This window comes from Ochotona curzoniae, unplaced genomic scaffold, assembly GCF_017591425.1.
Source record: "Ochotona curzoniae isolate NIBS_2020 unplaced genomic scaffold, NIBS_Ocur_1.0 scaffold_274, whole genome shotgun sequence".
Classification (NCBI taxonomy): Eukaryota; Metazoa; Chordata; class Mammalia; order Lagomorpha; family Ochotonidae; genus Ochotona; species Ochotona curzoniae.
In genome coordinates, this window is record NW_024467101.1 from 4,935,151 (window position 1) to 4,948,342 (window position 13,192).

At 49.4% G+C, this 13,192-nt stretch overlaps 1 protein-coding gene across 3 annotated transcripts in view; it reads left to right on the top strand.

Annotated features, from left to right (window-relative positions):
- The window catches only part of PI4KA (phosphatidylinositol 4-kinase alpha), a 101,543-nt gene that overhangs the window by 61,710 nt on the left and 26,641 nt on the right, over positions 1-13,192 (top strand). For all 3 annotated transcript variants that reach the window (XM_041003946.1, XM_041003948.1, XM_041003947.1), the window contains 8 exons: positions 1,610-1,718; positions 3,349-3,485; positions 3,588-3,721; positions 7,015-7,097; positions 10,912-10,982; positions 11,080-11,204; positions 12,462-12,543; positions 12,775-12,858. In XM_041003946.1, the coding sequence (XP_040859880.1) occupies positions 1,610-1,718; positions 3,349-3,485; positions 3,588-3,721; positions 7,015-7,097; positions 10,912-10,982; positions 11,080-11,204; positions 12,462-12,543; positions 12,775-12,858 (825 nt within the window). The remainder of the gene's footprint in view (positions 1-1,609; positions 1,719-3,348; positions 3,486-3,587; positions 3,722-7,014; positions 7,098-10,911; positions 10,983-11,079; positions 11,205-12,461; positions 12,544-12,774; positions 12,859-13,192) is intronic.

Sequence of the window (13,192 nt, forward strand, 5' to 3'; positions counted from 1 at the left end):
TGCCACAGGCCTGGGGGCGCGGCTCAGAGTGGGAAATGCTGGTGTGCACCAGGCCACCGTGTCCAGGATGTAAGAAGCATGGCTGGGTTGGACTGCGTGACTTCAGCAGAGCCGTGTTCTCAGAGCCTCCCTCGCACCTTCTCAGGACTGCTTTACCAGTGTGGCCACCATTGTGCTGATTCATCGAGGCTCTCCCCTGTGCCCAGCCTCCCATCGCCGGTTCCCCTGTTCTCTTGTTCTCACACTTCCTAGCCCAGCCGTGGCCTAGCTTTGCACGCGGCTGCTGCTCTCTCCCAGCGCGCCCACTCAGTTTAGGGAACTGCAACAGCAGTTGGGAATCAGAACTCCCACCACCCACTGTCAACACCCTGCCCTGGAAAAGGAGGCCAGGGTAGCTGTTTGACCTAACAGTTAAAACACTGCTTCAGATGTCTGCAGCAGACAACTTGAGTTCAGCTGCTGCCTCTGGATCCTAGCCCCAGCTTTCTGCTGATACACACCCTGGAAGGCAGTGGAGGTGGCTTAATTACCTGGGCCGCTGCCACCCATGTAGGAGGCCCAGACAGTTCCCGGCTCCTGGCCAAACCCCAGTCATTGCAGGCATTTTAGGAGTGAATCAGTACATTAAAACTCTCCCTATCTCTGTTTCTGTCTTTCTTTCTCTCTGCATCTCAAGTAAGTAGATAATTTTTAAAAATGAAAATAAGGAGTTGGCCTTGTAGCACAACAAGTGAAACTGTCTCTTGCAGCCCATAGGAGAGCACTGGTTTCAGTCCTGACTGCTCCACTTCCTATGCAGTGTGCTCCCCTGCCAGTGTGACTGGGAAAGCCACAGAGGATGGTCCGTGTGCCTGGGGCCCTGCCACAGCCACATGGGAGACCCAGAAGGAGTTCCAGCCCCTAGCCTTGCCCTGACCCGGACCTGGCTATTACAGGCATTTGGGGAGGAAACAGGCAGTTGAAAGATATTCTTTCTCTCTCTCTCTCTCTCTCTCTCTCTCTCTCTCTCTCTCTCTTCTCACTCTGTGTGTGTGTGTGTGTGTGTTCTTTTTGTTCACCCTGCCTTCCAAAGAAATGCTTTGGATAAAAACATAAAAGCTAGAGTGAGTACTATCCTTGCTACATTTTAGCTGGGATAAGGAATGTGTGGAAAGCAGAGTAGTGCCCGATGTCCCGACTGCTTGGTTTGCCGTGCACCTCTCAACGGCGTGTGATGTGTCACAGGGAGCACCTTTCTTGCTCTAAGTACCCTTGATGGGAACTTCTTGCCTGTCACCACGTAGTAATGTAGTCTTTTGTTGTTCTTCAGACCAGTTGCCACTAGTGTTTCCTATAAATTCAGCATCACCGCTTAAAAAGAAAGGCACCTCCTTTCTTGGGATCCTGATTCCCACACATCGGGAACTCAGCGAAGCAACAAGCAAACGCGTGCTGGATTGGCAGCGTTATGGATCAGACCCTGCCACTGCTGAGTGTGCCTTTTCCAGCCCGGCCTGGCAGAACATGCTGTCAGTGCTCTCAGGGCATGAGTCGAGCTGCATCCACACCTGGAGCTGTCGAGGGGCATAAGCTACTAACCACCCTTCTCCCTCTCTCTTCTGGGACTCAGCTCACCCGACGGCTGCCACCCATCAAAGAAGCCAAGCCTCGGCTACAGAAGCTCTTCCGCGACTTCTGGCTCTACTCCGTGCTGATGGGGTTCGCCGTGGAAGGGTCGGGTAAGGGCGGACAGCCTCTCCCAGGGCCGAAGGAGCGAAAGGAGAGACAAGGTAGGGCTTTTCAGTCCTGCACAGGAGCAGTGAAGTGACACCAGATGCAGCTGCTTCTGCTTCCCCAAAGATTTTACGAACATTGTATCTCCCAGATAGAACTTAGGGTACTCAGAACACCACACTCCTAAGGAAAAAGCTATCTGGGTTAGGTAAATTTAAAAGGTTTCTTTTTTAAAGATTTATTTTATTTTTATTAGAAAGTCAGATATACAGAGAGGAAAGACAGAAAGATCTTCCGTCACTGCTGATTCACTGCTCAAGTGGCCGCAATGGCCAAAGCCGATCTGATCCAAAGCCAGAAGCCCAGAGCCTCTTCTGGGTCTCCCATGCTGGTGCAGGGTCCCAAGGCTTTGGGCTGTGTTGTATTGGTTTCCCACGCCACAAACAGGGAGCTGGATGGAAAGCAGGGCTGACAGGATACGAACTGACACCCATATGGGATTCCAGTGCTTGCAAGGCAAGGACTTTAGCTGCTAGGTTACCACACCAGGCCTGAATTTTAAAATTTGTAAAGTTTCAGGGCTGGTGTGATGCCACAAGGTTAACCTCGCTGCTTGCAACAGTGGCATCCCTATCTCAGCACTACTTCAAGTTTGGCTGCTCTGTTTCCAGGCCAGCTCCTGCTACTGTTCCTGGGAAGACAAGAAAAGATGGTCCCAGTGATTGAATTCCCGCTACCCTCCACCCAGAGAAGACCAGGATGGAGTTCCTGGTTTAGGCCTGGCTAAGACCTGGCTGTTGCAGCCATTGGAGGAGTGAACCAGCAGATGAAAGATACCCAGTTTCTTGTTCTTTTCTCGCTCACTCTTTGTTGCTCTGCTTTTCTAGTAAGTAAATGTGTCTTCAATTAAAAAGTAAATTAAAAAAAAAGTATATTTGAGGACCTGGCATGGTAGCCTAGTGCCTAAGTCCTCACCTTGCATGCACCGGGATCCTATATGGGTACCGGTTCTAATCCTAGCAGCCCCATTTCCCATCCTGCTCTCTGCTTGTGGCCTGGGAAAGTAATTGAGGACAGCCAAAAGCTCCTGGCTCCTGGCTTTGGATCAGCGCAGCTCCAGCCATTGCAGCCACTTGGAGAGTGGATCATTGGATGGAAAATCTTCCTTTCTGTATCTCCTTTTCTCTGTATATCTGACTTAGTGATTAAAATAAAAGAAATATTTTTTTTTTAAAAAAGTGTATTTGAAAGGCAGAGTAAGAAAAACAGCAAGAATTCTTTTCTTCTGGTATACTCCCCAAGTGCCCACAGTGGCCAGGACCAGGCCTGCAGCCAGGAGCTCCAACTTGGCTACCCACCCTGGGGGAAGAGAGCTTGAATACCTGAGCCTCTGTTGACTCCTTCCCTGAGTTCCTGTTGGCAGAAAGCTGAAGCTGGGAATTAACCCAGGTCCTCCAGCATGGGATATGTGTACCCAGCTGCTGGGTGGAAGTGCCTGCTCCCGACTCATTTCAAGGCCCTACTTGGGGATGACTGTCACACAGGAGCCACGCCCTTCAGAGATGGTCAGGGTCCACACCACTACAGTGCTTCCCAGCTCCATCTCTCACAGGACTCTGGTTTGCTCTCTCACAGGACTCTGGCCAGAAGAGTGGTACGAGGGAGTCTGCGAAATAGCCACCAAGTCCCCCCTGCTCACCTTCCCCAGCAAGGAGCCACTGCGGTCCGTGCTGCAGTACAACTCGGCCATGAAGAACGACACAGTCACGCCTGTACGGATTCTCCCCTTGTCTGTGCAGAGCGCCCAGGTTCTGGGATACGACTCAGACAGATCTGGTGACAGTCCTGTCTCTTTCCCCCAACCCGCCCTGCAGGCTGAGCTGAGTGAACTGCGCAGCACCATCATCAACCTGCTGGACCCCGCTCCTGAAGTGTCCGCCCTCATCAGCAAGCTGGACTTCGCCATGTCCACCTATCTCCTGTCCGTGTACCGGCTGGAGTACATGAGGTACATGAGCCTATAGTTCCCTGCCCGTCTACAGCGAAGCAGCTCTTCTGTTTTCCATGACTTTCTAGCCATGGAACTTTTTTTTTCTTCTGTAAACTTCTCCAAGCCCTGCAAACTTTCCATACAAACCAGATACCCCTCCTTCATGAGTGTCTAAACTTTATCATCCCCTCTTCTGTAGACAGTAGGCTGCTGGGCAGTCACAGTCAATGTGCAAACTTGATCTGATGGGACAAGGATCCCTAGAGCCAGTCCAGGACTATGGCTGAGTACACGCAGAAGTCCAGGACGGGAGGGCACTGGCTCCCTAACCATCCTGCAGGTGACCTGATGCTCAGGGTGTATCCGTAAACACAATAGTCTTAGCAACTCTAATTATCATCATGGTACCAGTAGCAAGCATGGATCCAGTGTTTGGGCTATGCCCAGCGCTTTGCCAAGCTACCGTGTTGATGCACTGCCTTTCCAGCAAGCCTGTAGGGTGTGGGCACTGTCACATACTCATTTTACATATGAGGGAATGGAGTTGTTAAGCAGTTCATTGCTCAAGGTATCATTCCTTGATGTGGTTTGAAACCCAGACAGTTCCCTAAGCTCTGTGCCCTGCACCCTCTCATAAATGAAGAAGCAGCGATACGCACAGAGCCAGCTGCCTGGAGCTGCCCGAAGTGAAGCCCACAGACCCACCACGGGAAGGCCTGAGACACCAAGGGCTGCAGGCAAATGCAGCAGCTCACCAAAACACTGCTTTTTCCGTCATCCCGGGAAGATCACATTACATTTAACTTGTTGTGTTACAAATTGAAGGATAATATCTTCTTCAAGTGAGAAAAAAAATAGGTCTTAAAAGGAGATATTTTTGGAAAATATTTTATCTTTCTCTGGTGCCGTGAAACACTCTGGTAAGAGAAAGCTTACTTAAATGTGAAATAGATGAAAGATATTTTGGTTAAGTAGGAGTGTACCTTCCCTCCTGCCCAGACGCCTCTGCTCGTCTTGGCAGCCTGATGACAGAGTGGAGTTTGAAAACTAACCTCTCTTACTCCCCCTGGGGTCCCACAGAACCTACAGCGTTTTGACTGTATTTTCTTTTAATCATAAATGTCTTTTTTAAATTCTGTTATAAAAGTCATTTGGGAATATGGGATAAAACTCCCAACATTATCAGAGAGGAAAAGAAGTCACTGATGACACCACATACTAGTGTAGCTCCTTCAAGTCTTACTTTGTTTGCAAATAATACTTTTCCGAAAAAGAATGATCCGGAACAATGCAGCCTAGCCATGGTCTTAAACCTAGTGTGGATGGCGGAAGATACGTCTGTAGATGCTCTCAGCCTCGAGGGTTCCAAGCTGGCCTAGCTCCAGCCCCTCCGCTGAGCCAGCCTCCTGAGTGCTGCTCTCAGGTCCTCCACACAGGTTCTGAGGTAACCGGTGGAGGAGAGTGCTAAGAAGCTAACACCCAGGCAGCTGCATGACCACTCCCCGCCCCAAGCCTGGGATGCCCACCAAATTCCTGAGAGTCCTCTCCCAGGGCAGAAAGACACCACCAAAACCTCTTGTGACAACCTGGCTTAGGTCCTTAGCTACCCCTCCCATTTCCACCCCCCAAACCCCCCCCCCCCCCCCCCCCCCCCCCCCCCCAGTCATTGGAAGAGCTTTAACACCACCAGTTGCAAAATGTGAGAAATCAGGTTATAGCTGGGTGTGCTCGGGCTGCTTACCACCCGCTTCCCTGAGGCTTACCTCGGGGAAAGCTGCTCAGACAGCTGCAGTCATGGAGTCCTGGAATCCTTCACACTTGTTTATTTAAGTGCACTTGTTTCTCTATTTTTTATTTTTCTTTTAGTTTCCTCCCTGAGGTCAAAGATTTTTTTTTTCCTCTAATGGTAAAAACATCAGGTGCCAGTGTTGTGGTGCAGTGGGAGAAAGGTGTGGCTTACGACTCCAGCATCCCACGGCAGAGTGTCCATTTGATTCCCAGCTGATCTACTCCTCATCCAGTTTTTCTTCCTAATGCACTTGGGAAGCCAACACATGATGGCCCAAGTTGTTGTGCACCTGCCACCTACACGAAAGATGAGGGTGGAGTTCCTGGTTCTTGGCCCAGACTTGACTTTTACAGCCATTTCAGGAGTAAATCAGTGGATGGAAAATGTCTCCCCAGCCCTGTCTGTCTCTCCGTCTCCCTCTTACTCTGTCTTTCAAATAAATACTTTTTTTACCTTTTTTTTTTTTTTTTTTTGTAAAGAGTTGGCATTGTGGCATAGCAAGTTAAGCTGGCAGTAATGATGCTGGCATGCCATTTTGGAGAACTAGTTGGATTCCAGCTCTTCTGTTTCTGATTTAACTCCCTGCTGACGCAACTGGGAAGGCAGTGAATGATGGCTCCAGTGCTTGAGACCCCAGTGGAGCTCCTGGCTGGTTTTTTGCCCTGATTTTGCTCTGACTGTTAACAGCCATTTGGGAAGGAAACCAGCAGATGGAAGCTCTCTCTTTTTCTCCTCCTTTCCCCCGCTCTCTCCTCTGCTGCTCTGCCTCTCAAATAAACCTTAAAAATTGAGCAAAATAAAAATGTTTATGGTACATAAAAGAAAGAGAATCCAAAAATGAGAATAGTATAGAAGATGTCAAATGTGAACAAGTAACAAATCTTATTTCTCTACTCCAGACCCCTCATCTCACCACCCCTAGTCCTGACCCCTCATCTTTACCATCCCCAAGAGGTCAGTAGTCTCTAATTCTGCCCCTTGGGAGTTTTCCCTACCCAGGCAAGTACATACTTCCCACGCATGCATACTCAGGCATGCAGGGGACTTGTTGGCAGTGTAACACTGGACACACTTCCCCAGTAATTCTCCTTCTCCAGTTAGAGCCATGTCCAGTGTTCTGTAACAGCACACAGAGAGCTGCCTGTTGTTTTGGTGACTCCACGATGGGCTTCCTCTGTCTGATCCGACCAGATTTGCAGTGAAAGGCTACCAGATTGGTTCCAGTTGGGCCAGTGCAATCAGCACTGGAAGGGGAGGATCCTTGTGCATACAACCCTTGGTGTGTGTGTGTGTGTGTGTATGTACATATATCCTTAAGGTTGGGTTACTGGTTGAAAATAAGGGAGTCTGATCAGTGTTGCAGATCTCTCTGACCCTGCCAAGCATCTGCAAGTGTGAACCCCAGTAAAAGGCCGATACCCGTGACACTGTCCTGCAGCCCCACCGGCTCCAGGCAGTATCAAGTCTGCGACAGGAAGGGCCTAGAGTTTTCAAAAAGGTTTAAAACTGTTTTCTTTGTTAGGGTACTGCGTTCAACAGATCCTGACCGCTTCCAGGTAATGTTCTGCTACTTTGAAGATAAAGCTATTCAGAAAGACAAATCGGGTAAGCTTACTAAGATGGTACTCGCATGATCAATTTGAGCTTTTGTGGGGCTAAAAAGGAGTAAAACTTCTTATTTTTTGTCTGAGAAAATAGTCTTAGGAGTTACCTACATTTAGGCAGTTGTATGTATTGAAAAGATCAGTAGAGAAGGACTCCCGATGAGATTGTTGGATGCATCTTGACAATGGGATGCTGGACTGTCTGCCTTTGTCTACCAACAGTGTCAGTACACACTTAAATAGCAGAATGATGGACTTATGCCTGCTTATGAAGGACTATGTTATTGTAATAATATGGGGAAAATAAGTAGGGGAAGGGAATTTGGGAAGAGGGCATAGGAAATCCCAAGGCCTATGCAATTGTACCATAAAATTTAAAATAAAGCAGAAGGGAAAAGAAAAAACAGAGCTAAACTCTTTGACTTGGCCTGGCACATATTTGAGCTTTATAAGCGTTAGTTTAGTATGTGATCATAATAAAATATATATACATATGTATGTGTGTGTGTATATATATATATGTATATAAATGTCTTTTGTTAGTTACTTATTCATCCTGTTAAATCCTGAAAACTTGTTTTTTTTTTTTTTAAGATTTACTTATTATTTTTATTAGATAGGCAGATATATAGAAAGAAGAAGATACACAGAAATATTTTCCGTCCACTGGTTCACTCCCCGGGCGGCCTCAATCGCTGGAGCTAAGCTGATCCAAAGGGAGCTGGATGGGAAGTACAGCAACTGGAACACAAACCAGCACCCATATAGAATCCTGGTGCCAGCAAAACGAGGACTTTAGCCAATAGGCTACCACACCGGGCCCAATGTGTTATCTCTCTTTTTTGAAAAAAGATTTATGTATTTTTTTAATTGTAAAGTCATATATACAGAGAGGAGAAGAGACAGAAAGGAAGATCTTCTATAGGGGCACCAGTTCTAATCCTGGTAGTCCCGCTTCCCATCCAGCTCCCTGCTTGTGGCCTGGGAAAGCAGTTGAGGGCGGCCCAAAACCTTGGGACCCTGCACCCACATGGGAGACTCAGAAGAGGCTCCAGGCTCCTGGCTTTGGATCAGCTCAGCTCTGGCCATTGCAGCCACTTGGGGAGTGAATCATCAGACAGATCTTCCTGTCTCTCCTTCTCCGTGTATATCTGACTTCCCAATAAGAATAAAATAAATCTTTTTTAAAAATGAATAATGATGAAAACAAGTCTGTGTCTGTTCAGTAGGCATATTTTTCTTCCCCAGATGTTTCAGGCCTGCAGTTGGTCGCCCCCAAGGATGGCGAGCAGAGAGCTCACTATAAATGTGTGATGCTTGTTTCTAAGTCAACGCTTGAAGAAATGTGGGGTGTTTTTTTGTTTGTTTGTTTGTTTTTATCTCTCTGGGGACTCTGAGACGCTGCTGCACATAAGACTTTGATCCACACCTTATGCCTCACGTAAGACTCTGATCCACCGGCTGGGAAACCAGGTGCTTGGATTATTTTTGCAGCTGCTTACCAGTGGGGTTGGCCAGGACAAAGGACATGAGGGTTCTGGAATGTTCCCTCTACTGGCAGGTTTGGAGTGAGTAGGAGTAGGAGTTTTGAGCAGGCCATTCCTGTAGGAGGAAGCCTGTGCAGCAGACCCCACGAGAAGCCTGGCATCCCCAGGCTCCCTCTTAGACCCACCCCGGGACCCCCTGGGGCTCGAGGGGAGGGGAGGTGCTGTCAGTCACCAGCTGGGCTGTCCAGTGATTCATTGCCCTCACCCATCCATCCTTACCTTCTACCTCCCCTGCCCCCTTTATAAACAGCTACTTAGAGTTAGGCTCATCCTGAGATTCTTTGGCTCTAGCAGGGAGAACAAGACCAACAAAAACAAACTGTCAATCCCTAGGAGATCTAAACGCCTAACACACTTTGCCAGCCTCCCAGGGTGTATCTGTGAGTGGAATCAGATCCCCCTTCAGGTGCCAAGTGTGCCCCCATCCTCCTGAGCTCTGTGTTTCTGTTTCCATGTGGTCAGAGGAAATGAAATCGCACGAGGGAAAGACATGCAGTCTCTGCAGCCACTTGGTTTCCAGCAGGCTCTGCTCGTCCACACTTCACGTGGGTTATTTTTTATTGGAATGTGGTGCTCAAGTTGAGCCAGTACATGCACGGCTCCCAGATTAATTCCCATCCTTTACTATCCTGAGACACTGTAGATAGGAAAGCAATGTCTTCGGAGACCTGTGTTACTCATGGGTTTTCAGAACTGCCCAGGAGATGAGGAGGACGTCCACCTCGTCCGCATAGGAGTGAAGCACGCCTGTGTGTGTTCCTAGCTGCACAGGAGCACGGGGGCAGAAGCCTGCTGAGTGCTCACCTGTCCCCTGTCTGGTTAGAGCACCAGCAGTCCAGAGCCAGCTTTAGGTGCAGCAATAGTAACTTTGCTTGAGTCAAAGACTCCTTAGACCCTCTGCATGATAGTAGTTAGCATCCAGTCACTGTTTCATTATGGAGACAGAGTTTTAGTTTCTTAAGAACTATGTGGGAAAATATTACAATAAATATACACGCCGGGATCCCATATGGATGCCAGTTCTAATCCCAGCAGCCCTGCTTCCCATCCAGCTCCCTGCTTGTGGCCAGGGAAAGCAATCGAGAATGGGCCAAAGCTTTGCAACCCTGCACTCACGTGGGAGACCTGGAAGAAGCTCCTGGCTCCTGGCTCCTGACTTCGAATCAGCTCAGCTCCAGCTGTTATGGAAGTGAATCAGCAGATGGGACATCTTCCTCTCTGTCTCTCCTCCTCTCTGTATTAAATATTTTTTTAAAAAAAATGAGTTTGAAAAGGGAAAATTGTCACTGAGAACAGCCGGTCAAGGTTAGCCCTGCAGTGCCAGGAGATGCTGATGGCACGTACCTTTGATATGATGTGATGAGCAGGATGTATCCGTCTCCTTTATGCTCTGCCACTAGCTACCAGAGCCCTTGGTTAATTGTTAGTGAGCACCAGATGGCTGTCTGAGGGTATTTTAAACAGACTTGCATTAAACGTATCAAGGTGCTGATGGACGAGGACAAGCAAGGAAGTGACACAGGCCAGAAGGGACAGGAACCATGATGGGTGCAAGTTTCCCTTGCGGGTTCCTGGGGAGGAGATGCGACCTGAAGAAGTGGGGGACAGAGCTCTCTTTTGGCAGCTGACAAAGTTTATTTCCAGGGTCTCAGTTTTTATACATTTCATGAAACAATGGTTCAGACATAACTCAGAATTAGATCATGTCTAAGAACACAGAGACAACAAAGAAGCTAACAAGGCGACCTAGTCAAAAGATTATTGTAACAGGGAATAGATAATACTGTCCGTCCTTGATTGACTGGACAGAGCACAGATGTCCACCTATCTTCAGGAAGAGCACCAAAACACATCCAAGGACTCACTGGGGGCAAGAGTACACTGGGTGAGAGGCCTTCCGCCTTCTCTTTTCTGAAGCCTCTTCTCAACAGGGTCCCACAGGCCTCCACTGTCCCAGCTTTCCTACGGGCTGTATTGTGACAATGGGTCGGTGCCTGCCGCGTCCTGTGGACCAGTTCCTGGCACAGCAAAGGGATGTCATTGGCAGAACTGCGAAAATCCAGAGGGAACCTGAACTCTTGGCAAACACAGCCTTGGTCGTTGTCAATGTTAACATTTCTAGGAAGAAGCCAGAGAAGGTTCTGTAGGACCCCGGCGATCTGTGCAACTCTCAATTCTAAAGTCGTGCAGAAGACATTTGCAAATAAACCATGGCCAGACCCCTTCCTCTGCCATGCCTGACCCACGGGAACCTCCTTCTCGTTCCAGGGATGATGCAGTGTGTGATTGCCGTGGCAGACAAAGTGTTCGACGCTTTCTTGAACATGATGGCAGACAAAGTAAGCACCCCCCCCCCCAACAGAGTACTGTGCGCATGCATGCCTGTCAGAGGCCCTCAAAGGGACACTGTCACACCTGTCTCTTCTGACTCTCTAGGCAAAGACCAAGGAAAACGAGGAGGAGCTAGAGCGACATGCTCAGTTTCTGCTGGTAAACTTCAACCACATTCACAAGAGGATCAGGAGAGTGGCCGACAAGTACCTGTCTGGCCTGGTGGATAAGTAAGTTCACGTTCCTGCTGATGCTGCGTGCTTGTGTGTGCACGTCTGTAAACAGCTGTGATTAGTGCTGGAGAGCAGTCGAGTCGCAATGAAAAAGTTCAGGCATTGTCCTGGCATGGCATTGATGAGTTTTTGCCATAGAGCCTGGATTTGCATCCTGAAACCATTCACTCTGAACTGTCGATGTGACCATGCACCTCTCAACTGTTCAGGGTGTCTCATCCTGTGTCTCTTGAATGCCACCTGCCCTGGTGACACCCGGGGCCCAGGCAGAGGTCTGGTGTCATTAGGACTCCTTAGAAACAAAAACCCACATTTGTCGCTTTCTGCTTCCTGTTGTCTGTGCTGGGAGCTGAAGCCAAACTCACTTGGGATACGTTCCCCAAGCTAGTCAGAGGTGGACTGGGCTGGCCTCTCTGAGGTGCAGTGGGCATAGGCAGGAATGCCTACACAAAACCTGCCACAGATGCTGCGCGTCTGCTCCAGGATGCAGTGCCAGCTGCGGGTGCATCAGGAGCCAGTTGGGGACCATGAGAGCAGTTCAGCACACACACGGCGTGATCAGAGCTGGGACTTTTGCACTGTGGGCTGTGATGAGTTAGTTGTAGCCACACAGAGCCACTGTTCTTCCAGCTGTGAGGCTGCCACAGCCTGTCATCATCTTCTCTTTAAAAAAAAAAAAAAAAAGCTAATTTGCTTTTGTTTATCTGAGCAGCAGAAAGTAGGGAGAGAGAGGATGGCAGGGAGCTCTTAATTCACTGGTTGACCTACAGGATGTCCCCAACAGCTGGAACTGGACCACAGCTAGTGAGCTGGGAACTCAACCCGAGGCTCCCTCCTGGGTGGCCACTACTTGCTAGACCCCAGGAGTAAGGCCAGGAATCCAACCCAGGCCCTCCGACTTGGGACACAGGTGTTTGAACCAGCCAAACTCCTGCCCTACTTTCTCTTTAGCCTGAGCTGTCATGCAGATAGAGATGCTTTCTGTTTGAGAAAAGACTGCAGCCTGGTTAGTACAAAACTAAGACAACTGGTGTGGGCTGACCAGGGCCTGTCAAGTGTCTCTGAGTTAGCACTATCCACTTCACTGCAGAGGATCTTGGGGTGGGGGCTGCCCTACCTGGGGGCCTCCTGACTGCCTTCTTCCCTTTCAGCAGTTAGTGCAAGGGAAGGTGGAAGAGGTAGAACCCCTCCTGAGACAGCACAGGCTCCTGGGACACGTGACCCCTGGGCCCTGAGAGCTGGCTCTTGGTGCAGGTTTCCCCACTTGCTGTGGAGTGGGACTGTCTTGAAGACCATGCTGGACATCTTGCAGACCCTGTCGCTGTCGCTGAGTGCCGTGAGTGTCAGCCTGCCACTAGATGCCTGAGCCCCATGCGTGCTGCCAAGTGGTGAATTGGGAGTGGGGCCCAAATCCCTCTGTGGTGTGTGTGTGTGTGTGTGTGTGTGTCCGTCCCTCTCAGCTGATTGGGGAGTCTGTCACAGATGGACATGTGGTGGGAAGTAGGGGCACTGGTGGTAGCAGCCTCAGGAAGACAGTCTGGGAGAGGGAGTCTCGCTGTGCTTGCAGGACATTCACAAGGACCAGCCTTACTATGACATCCCTGATGCTCCCTACCGGATCACGGTTCCCGACACGTACGAAGCCCGAGAGGTAGGTGCAATGTGGTCCCTGTGGGGAGGGGCCATTCTCACTACAGTTCCTTCTGTGTGTGAGGGCAGGTGCCTCATGTACGTTATATACGTCTCAATCCCCATCAGTTCGTAAGAGTGGCCCCATCCCACAGGGAGGCCATGAGTAATGCTGAGGTGCCCCTCCACACACACACTGTACGAAGGAGCTGACCTGCCCCAAACTGGTCTGTCCTCCAGGACCATGCTCAAATCCTGGGCCTCACCTACTCTTGCCAACTACAGTATGCTTGTTTTCACTACCAAAGAGGCTTTCAGCTATCACTCAGCTTATGTCCTCTCAAATTGACCTTGAG